Source organism: Haliaeetus leucocephalus, unplaced genomic scaffold (assembly GCF_000737465.1).
Source record: "Haliaeetus leucocephalus isolate CR32 unplaced genomic scaffold, Haliaeetus_leucocephalus-4.0 Scaffold362, whole genome shotgun sequence".
Lineage (NCBI taxonomy): Eukaryota > Metazoa > Chordata > Aves > Accipitriformes > Accipitridae > Haliaeetus > Haliaeetus leucocephalus.
In genome coordinates this window covers 7,123,498-7,145,729 of record NW_010972798.1, presented here as the reverse complement: position 1 = coordinate 7,145,729, position 22,232 = coordinate 7,123,498, and the positions used below count along the sequence as shown (strand labels likewise).

Here is a 22,232-nt window from a genome sequence, read left to right as displayed (position 1 = left end):
GAAGCACTAAGACAGGGCAACGTCAGCCTCCAAGCATCCCCCAACTGCTCCACTCCAAACCTGGGGACTCCTTCTCTCTGTGGGCTGAGAAGCCGATTTCCTCCTTAGCTCCAGCTCAGAGACACCCAGTGTACCCCCCCCTACCGCTCCCTGAGCCCCCCAGCCAAGCCATCAGCCCCCACTTGACTAGCCACAGGTAGACACCCAGGGCCCATGAACCCACCAGGGCCTAGCATCCCCTTAGGAAAGAAGGGCCCTGGGGCTGGACTCCAGGACTCGAAGGGGTTCAAAGCCCTGCCTGTTTCCCCAAAGGCCACTATGCATGGATCTGACGAAATTTAAGGGTGGACAAAGCCTTCAGGATGAGCAAAGCAGGGAAAGTCATGACTCACTGCAGATTTGGAACTCCCATGGCTCCAGCCTTGCTTTGTGAATAAAGAGGATCCGAAACCTTTTTCTAGAGCATGACAGAGGCTCCTCCCCTCCCAAACAACCCCATGGCTATCTTTTCACCACTCTTATTAGCAGGACACAGTAGACTACAACCCAAAAGCCCTGCTCAAAAAAAAGTCTGACTCCATCCCTCTCCAAGCCATAGGAGGCACCAAACCTGGTGCTTGGCGCTGATCAGACACTGCTTTTCTTGTGACCTCAGGAAAAGTTGTAGCCTTAAAGAGGACAAACTCCACACCCCAGCCAGCTCACTCCCTTCAAGGCTGAGGAAGAGGAACCAGTGCTGATTTCCTCCAAATCTCAATCACAGTGGCAGCAGGAGGAGAGGAACAGCCTCCCAGGGAAGGACTTCCACAGCCCACTCGGAAAGCGTATTTAAGGGCGAACACAGCAGGACTGCAGCATTTTCAGATTTAATAGCAAGCCTGCACTCATCAGCACCAGCTTAGACACAGGGCATCAGAATCGAGAAGTGGGCGAGTACATGAAATAGCAGAGGTGGACGTGACGCGCAGCTGGGCACAACAACAGGACTAAAGCCCTAAGTGATGTCATCTGCAAGAAGCTAAATACACTGTGAATAAAAGGAGCCTGCAGCTAGTATTTCAGCCTTGCCTTGCAAGGCTATTTTTGCTTAGATTGCCAAAATGTAATTACAACTAAATCCCCCCTAACAAATACTGGAGAGCAGCAGGGGAGAGTTGTATTTAAAAGGAATTTTAAGTAGCAGCCGTAGTAGTACCTGATCGCAGCAGGGAAAACAAACTGCGCCTGGAAAAGAGCATTTGGTTGTGAGCTTGTGACAAACAAGTGGCAAGAGCTGGAATAGGACTGGGGTCTCAAGAAACACAGAGAGATGCCACCACAGCACGGGGAACTGCCCTGCTCCCTGCCCAGGCAGGTGTCAGCAGGCACAAACTGCCTGACCACAGGGAGCAGTCAGTCATCGCTGTCAGTGCGCTGAATGTTTCTAGAGACAGCCTAGGACTGACACCCTCAATATTCAAGGGAAAACAAACCCTTCAGAAGACTGAATATTTTAAACTGTTTTCTCTGCTGGTCCTGGCTGCTTTCAGTCTAGACTTCAATAATAACACAAGGAATTTGCAATTGGAGTCATGAGGCTGAAGGTCTCCCGGTCCCCAACGCTGGTAATCGTCCCAGACATGGGCCACTAGTTCTGCAGTCGTGACCAAATTGGCCCAAGCGGCCCCTTCTCCTGAGGGACTGTGCAGAGCACGTAGGGCAGGAGATGTGACCCATCTCTGGCCGCAGCCTCCCCTCCTGGGCCTGATGTAAAGGCTCTATTAAAAACAAAAGGCAATTGTGCGATTCCCCAAGGAAAAGGGGAAAAGGCTGGAGCTGTTAATGAGTACAATTAGTGTTGTAGTCAAGCAGAATCAGAGGAAATAATTAGCTCCTATTGTTTCCGTGGCATCTGAATTGCAGCCATGCTGGCTTTCCAGGCAACAATCCATCAGACTAGCCTCACCCCACAGGACAGGAGACGGGGTCACTCGCAGCCCCTCTTATGGCCACAGCTTTCACAGCTATAAGCAGCAGCCTAGGCCACCACCCTCTTCTGCTACACCCACTGGGGGTCCAGTTTCCCAGATGGCTGGAGACTTGCAAACCTCAGCGCAGCCCAGAAGCATGCATAGCCCTGCATTCAGCCTTTCCTTCGATCCAACACAGGGCAGCACTGCTGGCTCTCTACTGAGACAGCCAGAGTCAAGGCAACTAAGTGACACCAAACATCTCTTTGTCCTAGTTTAAGGGAAGCTTGCATCCCTCTCCCCAACAAATAGGGCTGAGTCCAAGGCACTGCTAACCAGGGAGTATGAAGACGGGGCAAAGACAAAGCAAGCTTATCACTTTTTAAGCAAGATGTTACATAAGTAACTCCTCTGCCCCTATAACTCCACAAATACAGCAAAGTTTGGTCACCACTGGCACTTGGGGTGCTTCATGTAGGTGGGCAGCTCAGGGGAAGATGCTTAATAGAGCTGGCGGAAGCAGGCCTGGGGCCTTACCACAGCCTAGAGAAATACCATCCCACCAATTTTTAGACAGAGCCAAAAAAGAGAGACTGAAAGAAACAAAGAGACCCAATAATTTATTGGCAGAGCTGAAAGGGGGCATTTGAAAACCATAGGGCTGACTCTCAACTGGGAAGCTCCTCCCAGGTGCAGAGAGATTTATAATACTGGTATCCCTCAGCAAAAGGCTCTGACATTGAGGCAGAATCCCAGAGATCCTGCATGCCATGCAGAGAAAGAGAGGAAAGTGCTGCAAGATGCGGCCCCAAGGGCACGCTGCTAATTGAAAGGTTGGCCTCCCGCCCCACTGCTAAAAAAAAGTTTGTGTATGACAAAAATCAGCCTCTATTGTCACCGCTGCTGGAGGGCTTCAGATGGATCCTTCCTCCAAGGAGGAGTGCAAGAGAGTGGCCCATGAGTCCTTTCAGAGGTCGGAGGGCACTGGTGGAGACCTCTCAGTGCTTTCAACACGGAGAGAGGAGCTTAGTGCCAACTCTTGTTCTCACAATGTGATTTTTGTGTTTCGAAAGCTTGAATTATCCCTGGAAAACAGAGGGAAGAAAGAGGTTAAAGGTGTGCATTCCTTCAGATCACAGCACCCCCCCATTCCACCCACCATGGCTACCAGTGTTGCCATCCCACAATGTCACTCAAATCAATGCTCCTTAAACCTCCTAAGCAGGTCTGCTTTCTAACTAGGGACTTTTCACATAAGTCAGCCTGCTGCTCCAGAACACTTGGAACATGGAAAGATCCTGGTTCATCCCCATTCATTGGGAAGAAAAAAGTGTCATCTCCTGTGAGCAAAGCATATGATAGACTCTGGAAACCTCCCTGATAGATTCTGGTGTTTAAACAACTTACAAGATCTCTTCCTTCCCAAACATCTGTCCTCAGGGATTCTTCTTGGAGCACAAATATACCATCAGTCCAACCTCCTCTTGCCTCCGTCCTTCGTATTTAGGCTCCTTTTCTCATGCTGTCAACAAGTTTAGCTCTCTGGTCTCTCCTACCTTAAAAGAATATCTAATCTGAAAAGGATGTTTCCCTCAAGTTTAAATAGAAGAGTCTCTTCAGCAGCTTCTACTCATGTGAGTACAGCTATGTGAGTCGCAGGGGCTACTGACAAAGAAAGAACTGCTGGTCTACAACCTTCATTTGTATAGTCTTGTGGCACATGGCAGCAATTGAAGATGGGGCAGGTTACAGAGATCTGTGTTAATGCTTACTGCTAGCCTGTGAGCAGCAGCAACAGGCAAAGCATATTTACACATTAATAGAAAGGTGGTGTGTTTTTTTTAAACTCAAATGGAAATAAATGAGATTGCAATTATTTTGAGAGGATAGGTTTGGCAGCTCTTCCCATAACAGGGACAGGGCAGTAAGTTGCCCAAACCAAACACCTAGGGATGTCCCAGCACATATCACACCAAATCAGCAGAGCTATGTTGAAGAGCAAAGGCAGCAGCCTCAGAAGCAAGGTGCTCTGCAGGACTGTAAAATCCTGCTTAAACCCTTGAGCTAGCATTGTGTGCTGTGAAGAGCTGCAAGGTAGCGGTACATCACAGCACAGTGCATGCTGGAACACCTCCAGGAGGTGGTCTGGAGAGCTGGAGGAGCAGAAGGAAGTAAAAAACACTCTTTAGAGCGTTAAACAAGTTACTCTGCTATGACATGACAGCAAAAATCATGCTGGAGGCCATCTGCAGAAGACTGGGGTTCACCTTTGCACTTGTCAGCAAAGTAGGCTGTGCTGCCTTTTGGGAACATGATTCAGGATTCATTAACTGGATTCCGGTTAATCTGCAACAATGGTTTGGCTTTCTATCCCATACTGTACTTTCACCTGTGCCATCTACCTCAGGAGGACAGCACGCTTTGGTTAACTCTTTCTCAGACAGGTTTCTACATTTCCTCTCCTTTTGCCTTTATCGGGGTGCCCCAGGCCCTCTGCTCATCACTACTCTCCCTGCTCAGCATAGGTAACCCAATACAGTTGATAGCTAAAACAACTCTATCACTGTTTTCCTATACGCTTGGCACATTTACTGCCTTCTGAGACTGGTATTTCATGAAGTGAGCTGGTTTCCTCTTCTAGAAGCTCACTTGAATGTCATCTAACAGTAAAAACACTACTAGGTGCCTGCATAACATTTTGTAACCATTGATCCTCACAAAAAGCCAAATCTGTGAGGAAAGATATTATTTTCACCCATGACTTCAGAGCAAGCTATGAGAACACTGCATGCCCAAAGCTGTGGAGGGAGGTTTTGGGATCCCCAGTGACCCCTCGGAGCTCAGCTGTGTTGGAGCAGCTACATACCACCATGTGGTGGGACCTGGGAAATGTAACACTTCTTTCCAGCAGGTTCCTCTGCTCTGGCACTCGGCAATGCAGCAATCCCACTTGGCTACCACCAAACGCAACTCCCATCACCAGGTCTCCTGCTAGCCCTTTTTAAGGAAAGGACCTGCCATCAGGGAAACAGGCACTGGAGGGGAAAAACAATCTGAGCTGTGAGGCTCACAACAGCCCTGAGCTCACCTTGGCTATTTTCTCTGCACATGGTCAGTTGCCACTACCAGTAGTAGCAGGTGGTTTCATCTCATTAGCCACAACGTTATTATTCCTAAATACAGTAGCTACTGTGTGTCCTTCCTGAACAAGCTTTTATTGACAGACTAATTTATTCTGCTCCAGCCCACTGTCAAGAGTAAAGGCACATATGCCAAGCTCCAGGTGCCTCTCTCAGCGTCCATCACACAGATGTGCTTAGCATTCATTTACCACTCCATATCTGCTTACAGTCAACCCTAGGCAACAGACCCAAGCTGAAGACATACCTCTCAGCCTCCTGGGACCAGGTCTGGGATATAAACGCCTTGCACAGAGGAAGGACACATTAGCAAAATAGCACACAGCATCACAACAGAAAATGCTGTGTGAATGGGGACCACAGTGAATGTCAGTGTCTTTGGTCAAAAAAAATTAAATTATTTTGACCTTTGGGAAAGAGCCAATAGCAGAATGGGCCCACCACCAGGCCTATAAGGCAAAAGAACATGCCAGCCCACGTTGGCAAGGGTTGGAAGCTGAGAGGTATGCCATGAAGTCACATAGGAAGAAAGATGAGGCCCTACCCTGGGTGTGACAGAGGGAGGGGGAGCGTTCGATCAGCGGCCACTGCTGTTCACCAGGCCATGAAACTCCTCCCAGGCCCTGGCAAGCCAGAGGGAAAAAAAAAAATGAAACAAAAAACAAAAAAACAGCACTTCAGATCAAAGGCTTCTTAACTTTTAACGAGAGCAGAAACATTCAATGGCGTTTGAAAGGCACTTGTCTTCAGAGAGCAAGGCAATATTCTCTGATAGCCCTAGTGGATAGAAGCATCCTTAAAACCCAGCCAAACATCTGACAGCGCGAGGCAGCTTTAACGTTCTGCACAGACATGAAGCGTTCCCACTGGCTGCTGGTGATATAGCTACATTAATACCCAGAGACAGGTATGACCTTCCCAGTCACAAATGGAATATCCATTTCCTATTGCTAATAAAATAGCCGATGTTACGTCTTTCTGGAGGATTATCACGTTCCTTGGCTGGTTAAACTCAGCCAGTTACTGGCCTCATGCTTCACCACATACCTGTCTATGTAGTAATCCCCCCAAAAGGGGCTTCTTTTAATGCCACACAGCTTAGTTATTACCAAATTCTTCAATCAGGCAGCAGAATCCAATTGTTATTAGAAAGTCTCATTTCCTATTGTAAACCTGCATTGTTAATGACAACCCAGTAAAAACATTACAGCTATTTGAAATGAAAATGTTTTCAGATAAGTTAGAAGGACAGGCCTAACGCTGCATTCCCTGGTGGAGAATGTTACTGACGGACGAAGCTAGCAGACTGAAAAATTGCTGTCTGTTTTACGAAGGCAGCATACTGAAAGCCCTCTCAGGGAAAAGATGCCGAGGTTAATGTGAGCATGACTATTATCTTCTGGGATCAGAGACATCAAAGAATCTCATAGTTGTCCATGCCCAGCAAAACAGTGCTGGTGCCTACAGCACATGCTCAAGCCATTTACTGAACCCAGAGAGTCCCATGGAGCTGGAGGGACCTTAAAGGGAACCCAGGTCAGTCATAAAACCAGACCACACTGCAGATTTTGTTGCTGGTACTTAGCAGCTACCTCACATCTTGTTTTCTGCATTGCCTGTATTAGTCAGCATCTGTGCCAAAACCAGACTACCAGCCTGGCTCTTACCTGAGCCTCACAGAGTCAAGCTCCCAATCAGCATTTGCAAAAGCAGCTCAGGTGTCATACGCTCTTTCCCAGCAGAGTCATAGCCCAAACAAACACAGAGTATACTGGCAGAGTGCCCATCACATGCACTCTGCAAGACTGTACACCACATACAGGCAATCTTGGTGGGAACCCAACAAAGAGGGCACAAGCAAGAAGCTTGTCACTGTGGTGTACAACTTGGAACTTGTGACACTGCCTTCCCAGACCAAAGGACAGCAAATCCCTCTTTTGAAAGCGCTGAAGGTGAAATCCTAAAGATCACTGACTTCAGCATCACCAGTACAGGCCTGGTGAGTGGCAAAACACTCCAGTTCTTCCCAGCTCAAAACTGCTTTGACAAAACTTCCAAGAAGCAACTAAACCTCCATAGGATCCCAAGGCGCAGGCTCCTGTGAACTACCAAGGTGATGAGCTGGTCTAAGAGAGTCCTTATCTATGGCTGGCTAGGTTTTCTCCTCAGTCTCCCTCCATCCATGGTAGCTCAAAATCCTCCTGATCTTGACTAGGATGGACAAGGGAGTAACAGTCCTCCATGGGAGTCCCAAAGCTACATGGTATGTCTAGCTGACCCTTAGACATGAGTCCCTGAAGGCAAAGGAAATGTGAGGGAGAAAGTCAGAAAAGGGTGCTGCAGATGCAACAGGACAGCACACAGGACACAGCTGTGGTGCATTACTACACCAGGTCAGATCTGCAATTCAGCCTGAAGTACAGCAGTATGCTGCCTAGAGGAAAGAAACCCACAGGTGGCTCATTCTAAGCAAGGCAGCAGCACAGAAGCCCCTAAATGGGAACTTTTCCCCCAAGTCTCCCCAGACACAGCACCCTTCAAGGCCACAAGGCCAAGAAGTCTTCCAGAAAAAGGAAAACTGCCCGTGTCACCCAGTCAGCACATGGTACTAGACACTGTGGGTACAACTGCCTCCCTCCAGAAGAAAGTTAGGGGGAAGAGAAACTCTGGATTTGAAGCCCTCTTAGCTGCTGAATACAGATTGGAAAGCTATGCACATCTCCAGCCTTGTCAAAAAGTCTCTACCTTCATGTCTTCCGTCCAACCTCCCACGCCTTATATTGCTACCACGTTTCCATCACCCATAACCACATCTTCTCTCCTTCCTCTCCCACAGTTCTCCCCAAACTTGTAACTTTTGTTCTCTACAGAAGGGATACAAGGGCAGATTATTTGTCAACATAATCGATAATTTATTACCCCTTTCAAACCAAGGAGTTCCCTGTTCCAACATCCCAATAACATCATGCACATAGTCCTTCAGCTGCCAAGTCCTCCTCAGACAGAGAGAAAAAGCTCCTCCAGCCAAGAATTTTTAAGCCAAGACCCTCATATATATTATAGTACTAATGACTCCAACTATCTGCTGACTTGACTGAAAAAATCCACCAGGATGTGTCTGCCCTAATGTACCTAAACTATGCTAGCGGAGCAAACTGCTCTCCATTTTGTACCGAACAAGGCTGCCAGTTAATTTTGTCTGGCAGAATCTTTACGATCTGTGACGTGCCAAAGGCACAGTGCCAGAGAGTCTAAGAGGTTATTTTTATGTATAGACATTTTTAGTACCTTATTGCTATACTGTCTGCGCAGCGATCAGATACTCACTGAATTGATTCCCAACACTTAGGTTATTCCCATTGAACAGATGGGAAATGGAAACATTAGCAGGCAAAATAAAGCCAGCCAGAGCTGTTCTTCCACACTCATTCTTGACCCACAACTGTTGAAACTTCCCATCTTCTCCCCCACTGTCCAGGGTCAGGACCCAGGCAGGGCTCCCTTTACCCCCATCAAATAAGTTGGGGGAAAAAAAATGCAAATAGGAGCTACTGTCGGAGACTCCAGCAAAAAGAGGAAGAGCCACCACAGCTGCCTCAAGGGACTTTCCAAATGACCATTGTGCAAGCAGCACTAGCTGTTTCCTCTAACCACCCTCAATCTTTTAAGTCCTAGCAGTTCCCCTTCAGTATTTCCCCGTGCAGCCCTGCCTCCTTACCATCTCCTTCCCCAGCTAAAAAAGGAGACAGCCCATAGTGCATACTATCGTCACAACAGTCCCCAAGGTCTGTCCCTTCTGCCAGCCTGCGTGCAATCTCCCAGCACACTGACCACTCACTACACTCTGCAGGTATTGTGTCTAGAGCAGCACAGCCTCTTTCTGGCTGCTCCCCATGTTCTATGAGAGTGTTTGGGATTTGTTCAAAGCCAGTCAAGAACTTCATGACAGGCCTGAAAACTAACAGCTTTAAAAAATCTAGGATATTCTTTCAGTTTGAAATAATTTTTTCACGTATCTGGCAGTATCTGTAGCAAAGGCAAATAGGGAAGGCATCATGACTTTGAAATGAACACATCTGCACCGACCTCCTTGAAAAGAAACGTGAAATAAATGCATTATAGTCACTTCTTTGGTAAGAGACAGGCCACCAAGATAAGGAAGCCTTTTACAAAGTCACAGACACTTCTGAATAAAGCATACTACGGTGATGGAGAACAAATCAATGAATCCATCATTTCAAAGCCCAGGTCTATGGAAGTGCTCTTAGACTTGCAGCACCTGGAAATATTACTGGAATTGAAGAATGGAGTGATAAATGAATTAAGCCAGTATTGCAGAAACTCAGGAGAAGAGGACAGATACCAGATCTGGAACATCACCACTCTCTTCTAGCTTTTATTCCTGCTCTCGGACTTGAAGGAATGAGGGTGAAAAAACGCAGGTCTCTAGAACTGGCAAGACCCAAAGCAACCTGCCTTCCACTGACAGGTATCAGTGTGTATGGGTCCCATTTGCAAACCATCTAACTTTAGACAAGGCTAACTCTGCCCACACCATTTAAGATACAGTCAAAGACAAAGATGACACAACTGGGGCAGCAGCATTGAGGAGTTCTGCTAAGGTCTTGGAAATCAGCAAGCAAATGGAAACCAGCATTATAAAAATGTAACAGAGTTAAAGAATTAGTTAACTCTGATGTAACAACAAGGGAGACTTCTCATAAGCACCCCACCACCAGCTTACCAGTCTCACAAACACTGATCTTCTTGCCCAACACCTGCCACTTCCATGGGGATTTCTCTTCCTCATTCCTCACTTTTTTTGTCATTCTTCACTTTTTTGTCCTGAGAACCTTGCCCCTGCAGTCTTCTTACAGGGCATACCCTTAATCCCTCCATAGGATATCTGCTTGTTTTCTAGCTAACATACAGTCTGAGGCTATTTCCTCCAACTGCCTGCAGTGAAATGAATCCAGTGCCAGCCCTATTAAGATCAACTATTCTTCTCGTTTACTCGAGCCGTCCCATTAGTTATCAGTGGTGACTTTGAAAGGAAAGGATAGTTTTATACCCTGCTCAGCTCTCACTGCAGCAGGCACTCAAAATAACTGAAGCTTTGTTTTCAGAAAAAGCAGCCTTGCTTTAGAGCTGACAGGACGATCCATAAAGTCACACAGCAACCAAAATATTTCCAGACCAGCCTGCTCAGTGGCAGCCTGCTGTATGGCCACAGGTCTCTCCTGGCATATGAAGCAAAGTTGGTGAATTTGCCTGGGATTCCTGGATAGTACTGCAGGTGAGAGCTCTCATCACAGGAGATGGTCACTGACCACACAGTTATCAGTGCAGAAAAGAAAGGCTGATAACCCCAGGCAGGGCAAAGGTGTATGCAAGACAGCCAAGCAGCACTTAACGCTGCAATGCTCAAAAATCAAACTTTACAGTGATCACTTCCCCTCCACCCCTCTCACAATTGCAGTTCACTCACTACAGATACCTGAGTATTTTCAGTGGCTTCACTGAGACATGACCAGGCTGTGGCCAGCAATATTCTGCTTTCCGAAAAAGCACAGTGCATCTCCTAAGGCAGCAAAAGTAAGAGGTCTTTTTTTTTTTTCTTAATTCCAAACCACAGGGAGTGTCACTGTCCATAACCCACTGTCACTGCTGGACCATGCCACCTCCATGGTTAACAACACTGATGAACAGAACCTATTAAGTGGTTCACTACATCTGAGTGCACCTCTCAGTCCACCTCCACGGGAACAAAGAGAAGCGTTTTCTCTCCGGCTACTGAAACAATGTAGCCCACAAAATGTCACATATGTTCTTTACAGGTGCTCAGCACTGTAACTTCTAAGGTACTATAAATCCCCTGGAATTAAGCAGAGTCCAAGAGATTGTTCTAGCCCTTCTAGCAAGACAGGAAATTAATACAGACTAGGCTGACCCTTCCACTGACTGGGATTTAGGCAGCTTGTCAATATCACAAGCAAGAGAAAGGACAAACACAGGAAAACTGCAATGAAAGATCTGCTTATCTAGCTAAATGTACAAGCCCCACCACTGAGAGCAGAAAGGACAGAATGCAGAATAGCTCCTTGGAATAGCTGTGAAGCAACAGATACTTTTCAAATGCAGCTTGGCAGCACCACTGCTTTCTGAAACAAAGGGGGCTGCAGCCTCACTGACAACTCATGAAAAATGGTGTCTAAAAATGAGTTAATATGAAATGCATCATCACAAAAGGAATATATAAAACGTGAAACACAGGGCTCAGGTTCCACAGTGAGGGGCATGCTAGCAATTTCTACAGAAGCATTCATTTACAGTGTGTCAAAAGCTAATCCAGGTCAATTCGCTACCTAAAAGTCAAGGTTTTGAGAAACGCCTGTTCTTTTCTTGCTAAGCATGCTCCCTTCCCTGAAGCACAATCAATGCCAATCAAACCCTGCACATGAGCAGAGCTCTAGTGGAGAGATGCAGCCCATACAAATGAAAAATGCCACAAGCCCCCCTAGAAAGGCAGCCCTGACAAAGCCTACAGCACAGCTCTTCCATTAGAGCCTTTCATAAAACACAGCCAGAGTGTGAATATAGAGTGCTGGCTAGAAAGCCCTCCCGAGTCATAAATCACATGGTACATGCACAGCATAAGTGGAGTTTATTCATGACGGACAGTATTTCAACAGGGCTTGATAGATGGGTGAGGAAAAGCAGCCAGACTTTATGGACGATAGAACTAGTTACACAAGAGATTCTTCATTAGTGGGAGAACCTTAATGATATGAAGCATAGCCAAGCAGAGTCAGACTGAAAGCTGGGGCTGTCCTGCTCTTCTCTGTCAACAAAGCAGGCACCGTCACCTCTGCAGCTGCTGCTGCTTGCTGCCTGCTGGTACCAGGCAAGAAAGGCACAAGTTGGTCCACGCATCACTACACAGAAACTCCACTGACAAGCAGTTCTGCTCTAAATTTACACCAGTGCCATTAGAAGGAGATAGTGGACAGCACTGCAGTCAGACTGCTGGAGCTCAAGCGAGGCAATGGAAAAGAAGAGCTCTCGTGATCCCCTACATGGCGGAAGGTTAACTGCTTAGATCTACCTCACTAGGACACCATCAGAACAACTCCTGACTATCCCTCCTACCCACAGAAGAACAAGTGGGAGACAAGCCAGTCCACCCCTATTTAAGAATTGCTCCCAGCTGTAATCTGAGCTACTAAATTTGATTCCCCAAACACCTGTTATTCTTGGACAAGCTCATTTTGCACCATACGTCAGCAGCACAAAATGAAACTTTGATGCTATGCAGGAAGAGGGCAGCCAGCATGGCATGTTACACTGTTGTAGGGAAATAAGACCACAATATTGGATGTACCATCACTCAAGGACTGACATCTGCAAGAGCAAGAACAGTTACAAACATTGCTATAGCAGCATCCTCTGTGCTAGGAAGTGCTGGTGACCACAGCTTATACGGAAAAGATCACATCATTTCCATTCTAAACTTGCTACATGAACTACCACCACAGCTTAGGACAGTTGGCTCAGTACACAGCTTTCCCTACAGAGACTGAGAGAAGTCAAACACCTCCCTCCTCCCACCACAAAGCCGCATCACCACGGTCTGCAGTCTGCTACTGCTGAACAGGAGTAAAATATCCTGTTATGTGTCCACATGAGCACTTTGCTATCTCATAACATGGACAGAGAGTCGATAGTGCCCTCTCCTGGCAAAAAGTGCATCAGAAGTGTTACTGGCAAATTCACGAATATGAGATTTCAACAAGAGAAGTGGGAACTTTCAGAAACCAAAGCTGCCTAGAAAAAAATTAGTTTAATACTAATAATTTCTCCTTCCCTTCTCTTTCCCATGCACACAGGAGGGAGGGCAACATGGAACACTAGACGCCTACAGGCAGTTTAAATGAGACCTTTGTACTATTGCTAGTGACCCACACTCAAACTTGGCCACAACTGGAAGCTAGCTGTCTGCTAAAAACAGGATTGATCTCACCAAACTGTTTGACAGCACACTGATGACAGGGTGATTGTGTGGAAAGGACAAGCTAGTATAATGAAAGGAAGTCATGAAAGGTACTTACACCCTGATTACGGACTAGATTAGAAAGCTCGCTGCTCTATCAATGTCTTACTAATTTGTTTCACTTCTTTTTCCAGGTACACCTTTTCAAGTGTTAATTTAACCAATATGACCTAATCAGTGTATTGGTTTATAATATGCTTAAGAAAAAAAAAATTACATTATTGACCTCTAATACCTATATATACAATTTTTCGTCACTTTGTGGGAAATAAAAGTCACCCTGAATGGCCTGGTATGGTAAGCTATAATAGGTTTATTTAAATATACAGCTGTCCTCTCTGTGTACCATGATCTTCTAGTCTTGTTAAAGAGCCTCTGTCACCAGGGCCTGGAAGACTTAATATATGACGTTTATTATGATTGGAAATCATTTGTACAGCACTGTAAATTCACACAGCACTTTCCCAAGACCATTTATAAGTCTAATGGCCCTATAAATCCCCGTTAGCTTCCGCACTTTATTCCCCAGAATCTCTATTTATTCAAATGATCTCGGCCCCCCCACTGCAATCTTGTCTTTGAATACATCAAGCCACAGTCCCACACTGGGCTGCCCATCTCCCAAGTGACAGGCTGGGTGGATTGCTAAAAAAGCCCTGGACTATACACTTCAAAAAAATAAGGTTTTACTATTAGAACCAAATGTCCCTAAAAAAACCACAATAATGACAGATATTCAGCTTTCAAAGCGCACTGGCAACAAATGCTGCTGTTTGTATTACTGTTCGCAGTGAACAGCCCTAACGCACATGAGCACTTCTTTCAATTCTTGTGATCTGCATTAAATTGCTCAAGCACGCATGCAACCAGCAGCAGGCCCTCCCCCTGCCACCACACGTACTTGATGCTATCGGTGTGTGTTTTATATTCCATGATGGTGTTGGGAGGTAGGTTGAGGACTCTTCGTAATGTATCACGTATCCGGGCTGTTGTGGCCTGGTCGCTGGCTGTCTTGTTCCATATCGAGATAATATCCTCCTACAGAATAGCATGTGAGGGGTAAGCAGATGGTACTTTTTGTAGCCCTGCCCAATGGAAGTACATGCTAATTCTCAGAAGCACTTACCTGGAATCGGACAGAGACGACTGCCCCACAGATTTCTTCCCCCACCATAAACTGTTCTCCCAACATTGCCAGAATGAGATTCTCCCAGCATCGTGACGCTAAGCCCTTTCGCAGACGGATAATCCATTTACCACCATTTTTGTTGGCATCATCCTACGAAGAGGGGCAAGAAATCGATTTGTTTTCTGCTAGCTATTTTTCTGCTTACCACAAGACAGCAGAGCCACAGACAGGAGCAGATATTGATTGGGTGGGGCAAGGGACAGAATGGAGGTATTTTTAAGCAAAAGCATTTTGCTTCTCCCCCATACAAGCAGAGACAGAGGTATACCACTTTGAATACAAAGTATTTGAAACAATGACTCTCAGCATTCCAGACGAAGTCTATGCACTGAAGACTTGAGCTCTAGTGTTTTGATCCCACTAGCAATCACGAACAGCAGCCTACCAATCTGCACACAGAACCAGAGGCAGGGACCCTAAAACTATTCCTAAACCTGAGACTGATTCCCCCTTTGTTTAGTCCCCTGTATATGCAGTTCTGCTTGTAAAACAGGAAAAAGCCCTCATCACAGACCATGGAAGGCAGGGAAAGAGTTTGCAAAGTGATACTTAAAAGCAAGCAAAAAGTTGATAAACATTTTCCTTCCACATTTCCAGGAATGGGCTCACAAGTTGTGTTAACACAGAAAGGGCCAGTCCGGTCTCTGGGAACCACGGACATTATCACACATCATACAGCTGAATGTTTGTTCCAGCCTGCGGTGGCCCAGGGAAATAACCAAAAATGAGGGGAGAGAGTAAAGAAAAAATTTATGCTAAGCACCCAGTCTGTCACCTCAGTATTGTGATTCCATATGTTGCACCTGAAAAAGAGCTGAAAACTCCTACAGACTCCCCTTCACAGAATGCACACCTATGTCAAACAGCAGCTCCTCCTCTGTGCAGAACACTGTGGCATTCTCTTATACAATAACACCGGGAAATCTTACAAGGTCAGAGGGGAACAAATTCCATCCAAAGCTGAACAGAGAGAGGTATGAACAAGTCAAAGAGATGGCAGTTAGGAAGGGAAAGGGAGGATAGGTCTAGGACAGAAACAGAGAAGAACAAATGATAACTCAGGAGACCGCACAACACAGGACATCCCTGGCCAAATCACCAGCAATGCCCTCTGCCAAGCTGGGGCACACCTTGAAGATGCTAGGCAAGGCAGCCCTTAATGAAACAAAGAACTTTATTTTAGCCTTAAAGCTTGTCTAGGGGTCAGATAAAACTAAACATTCGTGTGCTCTCAGAGGCACCAAGTGCTAATGAAGCAATCCTGAGCAAACAGGGAAGTGCCAGCACAACAGCTGCATTCACCAGACTCCTAGTTTTCGGGTATGTGCTAAAGCCTGTACTGAAAGGGGAAGGCATCAGCCGGACAAACCTCAAAGAGTGACAGCAGCCACATGCACAGTGAAGAATCCAAATCAACACAAGTTCTAGGAATGTGGCATATTCCTACAAGATGCAAACTACTTTCCGATTAAGTGTCCTTGTTTTCCAACTTGTGAACATCACACTCTAAGAATTAAGCCATCTAGGCTTCAGCCTTTAAGCAGGGAGTTGGGTTTAATTCCTCAAACTTTCCACAATGACTAATGGGAATCAGAAGAGAAAATGATATTGCTCAAAATATTTCAAAGGTGGTTTAAGCAGGTTCAAGGCTAGAAAGAGAGCAGTGATTGGGAGGCAGATGCTGTATTGTGTGTTTTATGGTTATTGTTAGTTTTCTTTCAGGTTAAACAAGCTTCGGTTCAGTCAAGCATTTGATTTCCCCTTACCAGAATAATAATGATCTGCAGCCCAGTAAATCACCAGGGAACATTATGCTTAGTGCTCCTGACTTTACCCAGAAAAGGCACAGATGGATCCAGAAAAAGATCAGAGCTACATACATGCATATATGTGCCTACAAGAATGACAGTAAGTAAGGATTAGTTTGGAAGAGAAAGGAGCATAAACAAAGCTCTACAAAGCAAGCATCAAAGGGAAGGCCAGCAGCAAGATTCCAGGTCCTTTTCTATAAATACAAGAAGGGAGTGGGGCCATAAGTAAAAAAACCCCAGAGAATCTCTCCACCCCCATCTTAAAATGGCTACAGGGAAATGCTTTATAGAAATTCTGGTATTGTTATCTTGTGGACTCTCTGGCTGACACGTTATCAGAGCACCTAGCTCACTAGGAGTCTGAAGAGGGTTAAACGTTTTATATAAATTGTATTTGCAGTAACTGGCTATAAAACACCTTGCTTAAAATAATTGCCAACTAGGGTCACATATAAATTTCTCAGGACCAAGCAGCATAATTAGGTACTTCAGAGCAACACATAAAATCCTCATATTGCGAATGGTGTTGGTCACTGCTGGAAGCAGGCCAGGAACTGGAAGAATGATTTGCTAGGCAAAGATTGTTTTTTCTTTTTTTAACAGATTTGGGTATGAATGAACAGAAGCAAACTAAGTGTCATGGAACAGAAAAAAAAAGCAAACGAAGGGCTAAGTCTTCTTTCCATCTCCAACCCTACGTACAGCTGTAGGCTTTTAACCATATGCACCTCTTCCTTTCTTGTCTGAAAAAGGAGGGTTGGTTTCTTATAGGCTTTGTTGAATTCCTCTTACAGAGGTCCAGCCCTCCTAGAGGAAAGCCCCACACTGCTGTCACTGGACAAAGCTATAATAAGGGGCAAGTGTCTTTATTAGGAGGCACAGAGCTTAGCTGGGGTCTCCCCTTCATTGGGCTCCAGGCAACACTGCCCAGAGATCCTCCGGACCCACAGGCAAAGGCAGTTCTGCAACCTTTGGGGGAGTGCAGCTAGCAACTCCCTGCATCTTCCCTCTCCTCTGCCAGCAGGCCACAGTACTGCTAGGTTACATGGGACAGAGTTCTGAGGACAAGTTTACAGGAAACCCAGAAGAAAGGACTGCACCCAAAAGCCTGGAGTGCCATTTAATGACAAGAGTCCCTTCACTGTAGAAGGTTCCCTCCAGATCCAGAATACTCTGGGAAAATATCAAGGCAGAAATGAGAGCTCAAACTCACCTCCCACATGGGTTTGATCCCCTCTTTGAAAAGATGGAAGTCACTATGGCCTGTCAGGTCCCCAGGACGTACCATGTGACTGTAAAACCGCCAGAACTGCTCCACCTGCAATGACACAAACGACACAATAAGGCTGCTCAAACTGTTCACAGCCCAGATTCCTACAGAAACAGGCTTCCCTTTCTACACCAACTTAGCCAGAGCCACCTTCTCCTCTTCTGTTCTACTTTCTTGTCACAAGGGTCTTGATAAGACACCCAGAAGGCAGTGGTAGGATCAGAGCTTGGGTGCTTGTTTCTGACTGGCTCTATTACCAGAAGACCACTTGAAATATTCAACAGGTGCCTCCAAAGTCACTCCGTGTTTGTCTGAAGAAAGCCGTGCTAAGATAACTGCTTCTCTGGAGAACAGTTCCAAACATATCTTGTAAATCCTACTGCCCAAACTTTCATCAGTGGATATGTGTCAAGTGCATCAGCTACAGCCAAGCCCCTCTACACATTAGCCCTGCATTAACCACTGCTCTCTGCAATCGTGGAGATTGCAGGAGCCTCCAAATGAGACATTTTTTGTTTTTAACTTTATTGTGTCCAGGTGTTAAGACAACAGACAGATTCTGGTGTTGGTTTAAGATCTTAAGGCACCATTCAGAGCTTTTATTTAACTAACTCTTATTCCTTTTACAATCTGCAATGGTGCACTTGGACCACTTCACTCTGACCAGTTCTGATTCTGGCAACCCTGGGTCTACTTCAAACAATCTGGCCAGAAGGCAAGGGAATTACCTGTTCCGGTTCTTAAAAACAACATATTTATCCTTTGAGGTTCTCTGGATAAGAAAGGATTTCAGAGAGGCTGGATCTTTAGAACAAAACAAGGCACTGGAAGAGATTATACTAATTTCCATATTTTAAGAGGACTCTACTCAGTAAGACAATAGCTATTAAGCAGATCAGCAGTGAGGCTGGAGGGGACAGACACCATCCCAAGTACTTTATCAGAGACCTTAATGACTTGGTCAGCACTTGGAATTCTGCTCCAATCTCTGACCTCTGCCGTCCAAGCAGGAATTTGCTTTTATAGCCAATAAAATTATGAACCAAGACTGAGGTGGGGTCAGAAGCAATCTATTTTTGTCAAACACATCCAAATGCAGAGTGGAAATTACATTCTTACACCAAGTGAATATGCCCTCTAGTGGTTAGCATTTAAAAGCTTTTAGAGCTTTCTACTGAAAAGCAAAGAATAAATCTGAACCCAGGTTCAGGTGCAGACAATTCTTCTCTGAAGCTTGTTCCTCCTTCTTAAACAGAATTTGGAACCAAACACATTATCATATCTGCTGGCCAGTCTCCCTCCATCCTAACTGAACTCTAGCACTTCCAACCTACAACAGCTCCCATAAATTCTTTGCAGCAAAGAGCAGACAACAGAACGTGCGAAGTTTTTCCTCTAAGGAGCTAAAAATCAATGTTAAGTCTACACTGATTTAACAGACTGAAAAGTTATTACCAGATCATCAAGCGGTAGCCATGTTTTTCATTCACTGAACTAAAAGTACTTGCTCACACACGGGAATAGGAGCAGTAACTACCCATGATGACAGGCTTAGAGCTATTCTTCCCATTCTTACGTTGTGTGGATGCAATAACACAACCCAGCTTCTTGGACAGGCATATTTTTGCAGCCTCCAGAAGCAATAAAGGGATATTTTTACAAATTCTCACATTAAAAAAAAATAGAAATTTACTGGTGGGCAAAATTAACATTTGCAAGGCACCCTGGAAAATCTGGACAAATACTAGATTTAAAAAAAAAAAACCAAAACCAAACAAAAACCAAACACACACACCCCCCCTAAAAAAAACACCCAAAACAACAAAACAAAGCAGCCAACAGACTTCCTAGCCTTGAGAATGGTATCGTATGTGTTGCCTCTACAATGGAGACGTGTTTTGCTTATGTATCTTGGGATTTTAATGACGGTTTTACACTGCCAGTACCATGCAACAACCCAACACTGCCTTTCCAGGACACGCTCAATTTATTCCAGGAATAAACAACCACAAAGAGTGGAAGGAGAAAGGGAGAGCAGTTTGCCTTTTAATGAACTTCACTGCAACACCGAACTGCACCTCAGTCATCACTTCCAGACAGACAATGGGCCACCAGCTGCTTGTATATACAGCACACCAGATGCTTGTTCCAAACAGTCTTTGTGGTGGAAATACGGGCAGGGGGGAAGTGCAGAGGGAAGACTGTACAGCCTTTGCTTCACACCTACATTGCATCCAGAAAAGCTGTTCCTTTCTTCTCTTGCTTACCTGTCAAGTTCTGCTCCAGCTAGCAGATTTAAGCTACATGGGAGTTCTTTTCATTTTCTATTATTAACTCAGCTATCACCATTACTGCAGGCACAGATGTCTAGCACAGGGCAGAGGAGAACTGCTAAAGACATGTCACCTGCTGTAGGTAATTCAAAAAATCATATGTAAGTCATGGCAAATCACTCACTCTCCTCTGTTCCTGACAACAAGAGCACAGCCTGCATGTCCATGCACCTAGCACACGGGGAGTAAGCCAGTCACAATGACCACACCATGCCCAAGTGACACAAGGACAACAGGGATATACTCACAGAGGCAAAGGTGCCAATCTGTTTGATGTTCTGTTCATAACTCTGCGAGCTGGTAGGCCTCCCGGGTGTTCGTCTGGAGTACCAGAAGGTGTAATTATACTGCAAGGGGTGCTCAGCTGGCCCTGGGACAACAGCCTGCAGAACAGAAAAGCTTGCTTACCCCTTATATGCTCCTCTAAAAGGAGAATGAGAAAAATTACATTCACAGCATCAGAAGTCCACATGTTCCTGCTCTCGCAGACTATAAAACAAACAGACGATCCTCAGTTTTACAGAAAAATACTATCTCTGTGTATTGTCTGAAATGGACCATTAGGCTAACAGCAGCTGACTATTTCAAAGGATATTAGAAATCTGCAGTGCAGGGATGGCTAAGGAAATAGTAACTCAAGCTCAGAAGAGTATCACAAAAAAAGCAACCCTTGTAATTATTAGAAGCAGTATTACTAAATTTTCCTTTAGTCCTTAACTGTGCCTGTCTCAAATGAAAAAAGACAAACTAAAAAGGGCAATGCAAGAGTTTTAACTTTTTCCAATTAAGAAAAAAAAAATACTCTCCTTCCCTGGGAAGAACAAAACTCATTTATACTAAACCATGATTCAAAAGCAATTATAACTCTTTGGTGACACCAACTCCCTTAAGCAACCAACACCCTAACACTCTGGGAGGATTAGTCTTAGAACTCGTTATGTCAGCTTTGGCAGAACCCATCACTAGCAGTGGGCAGTGATTATTTTTCAATTTCCAAAACACCCATTTCTGATTAAAAAGACTTCTAATGAGCATAAAAGAGGCTAACGAGAACTCACTACCCAAAAGTCAAAATTGACAGGAAAAAAACCAAACCAAAAAGCCCTTAACTTGTATCATTTGACATTGTCACAAGAGTTACTAGGGTTTAAGTCTCTACCCTCCTCTTGTCTATGTTAAGTTTATAAGGATTACATTACTTTAGACAGAATAATTTTCCTAAGCACAAGATTAAAAAAAATGAAAACAGGATGGATATAAGCCTTCTTAACTAGGCAACACTACACGTACAGAGACCCATCTTAAGAGTTATTTCAATAGTGGCACAAACACAGCCTGGTAAACCAAATCCAAGCCACTATTCCTTCATCAATCAGTCCTTCCTCCACACCCTCTTCCAAAAAAATTTTGGGGGAAAATAAAGCTTTATTTCTCATATTTATTCAAAAGCCTGGCAGATCACTAGCTGCGTTTGTGAAGGGAGTATTCAAGCCTCAGACTATATACCTCCAAAAGCTACATCAAATTATTCAAATGCTAACATAGCCCCTCTGTCTTCATTACAAAAGTAACAGCACATTGAGTGACCACAGCCCACCAAGACATATGTTGCTTATCCCTGAACCGAGGACTGACTCTCTAGCACTCCCACATCATGCCTTAGCGATGGAATGCAGATGCCAGCACCATACCTTCCTCTTGGTAGTACTCTGTGGTTTCTCTCGATCATTCTTTTCCTTCTCACTGTCTTTCTGTGTGTTATTCTCCTCATTTTGGTCATGGTCTCCGCTATCATCATCTTTCAATCTGATAAAGAGAAAGATTAAAGAAAGCAAGTCTTACATTGCACAGCAGAGAAAGTTCATACCAAACCCCAGCAGTCTCTGCTTCTAAGCTCCTCCGTGGTACAAGGGCCATCAGTATTTGAAAATCTACACTTGGCAACCCACACAGTAAAAACTACTACTACTTTGCATGCCAGAGCCCATCACAGGCATCTTAGGCACACACTTTTAAGCAGAAGCAAGCAACAAAACGCGTTTTTAGAAGAAAATAAACCAGTTTGTACTAGATCTGCCACTGAACATCCCAGTGACCTGTTAGGGTCCCTAACTACTCAGTTGGTGAACACGAAGGCCTGTCACTGTAACTTTGCTGACTCTCTCCCACCCCGCTCCCCATGCCCCTAAGCATAGCAGAGACAGCCCCTCAGGCGAGCAGACACCACGCCAGCGCCCCGCACGCCACAGGTCTCTCCACCCCCACCCACCCCATTCCCTGCGAAGGGCCAGAAAAGATGAGCGAGAAGCAGGGCCATAAGGCGGCCCGCCACTCCCCGGCCTGCCGGCCCGCCCCACGGCGGTGCACCGTGAGGGATGCCCCGCCACGAGCAGAGGGTTGTGCCGCCGGACCACCGCCCCCCACCCCTCGGGCCCGCACCCCCTCAGGGTCAGGCAGCAGCACCCGAGCAGGGCCGGGCCGGGCTCGGGG

At 45.5% G+C, this 22,232-nt stretch overlaps 1 protein-coding gene across 6 annotated transcripts in view; it reads right to left on the bottom strand.

Annotated features, from left to right (window-relative positions):
- Positions 1-2,547: 2,547 nt before the first annotated feature.
- The window catches only part of EIF4E2 (eukaryotic translation initiation factor 4E family member 2), a 22,078-nt gene continuing 2,393 nt past the window's right edge, over positions 2,548-22,232 (bottom strand). The window contains exons 2-9 of one of the 6 annotated variants that reach the window (XR_774701.1): positions 21,434-21,548; positions 19,991-20,125; positions 17,353-17,457; positions 14,266-14,418; positions 14,041-14,177; positions 5,634-5,712; positions 4,816-4,984; positions 2,568-3,034 (exon numbers count right to left, since the gene is read on the bottom strand). Coding sequence is in view for 3 of the 6 variants with exons in the window: in XM_010573004.1 (XP_010571306.1) it covers positions 13,457-13,535; positions 14,041-14,177; positions 14,266-14,418; positions 17,353-17,457; positions 19,991-20,125; positions 21,434-21,548 (724 nt within the window). In the remaining 3 variants the exon portion in view is untranslated. Of the gene's footprint in view, positions 3,035-4,815; positions 4,985-5,633; positions 9,179-13,440; positions 13,536-14,040; positions 14,178-14,265; positions 14,419-17,352; positions 17,458-19,990; positions 20,126-21,433; positions 21,549-22,232 lie in introns of those variants that run through there. The other 5 variants (XM_010573006.1, XR_774700.1, XM_010573007.1 and 2 more) reach the window with 5 other exon arrangements.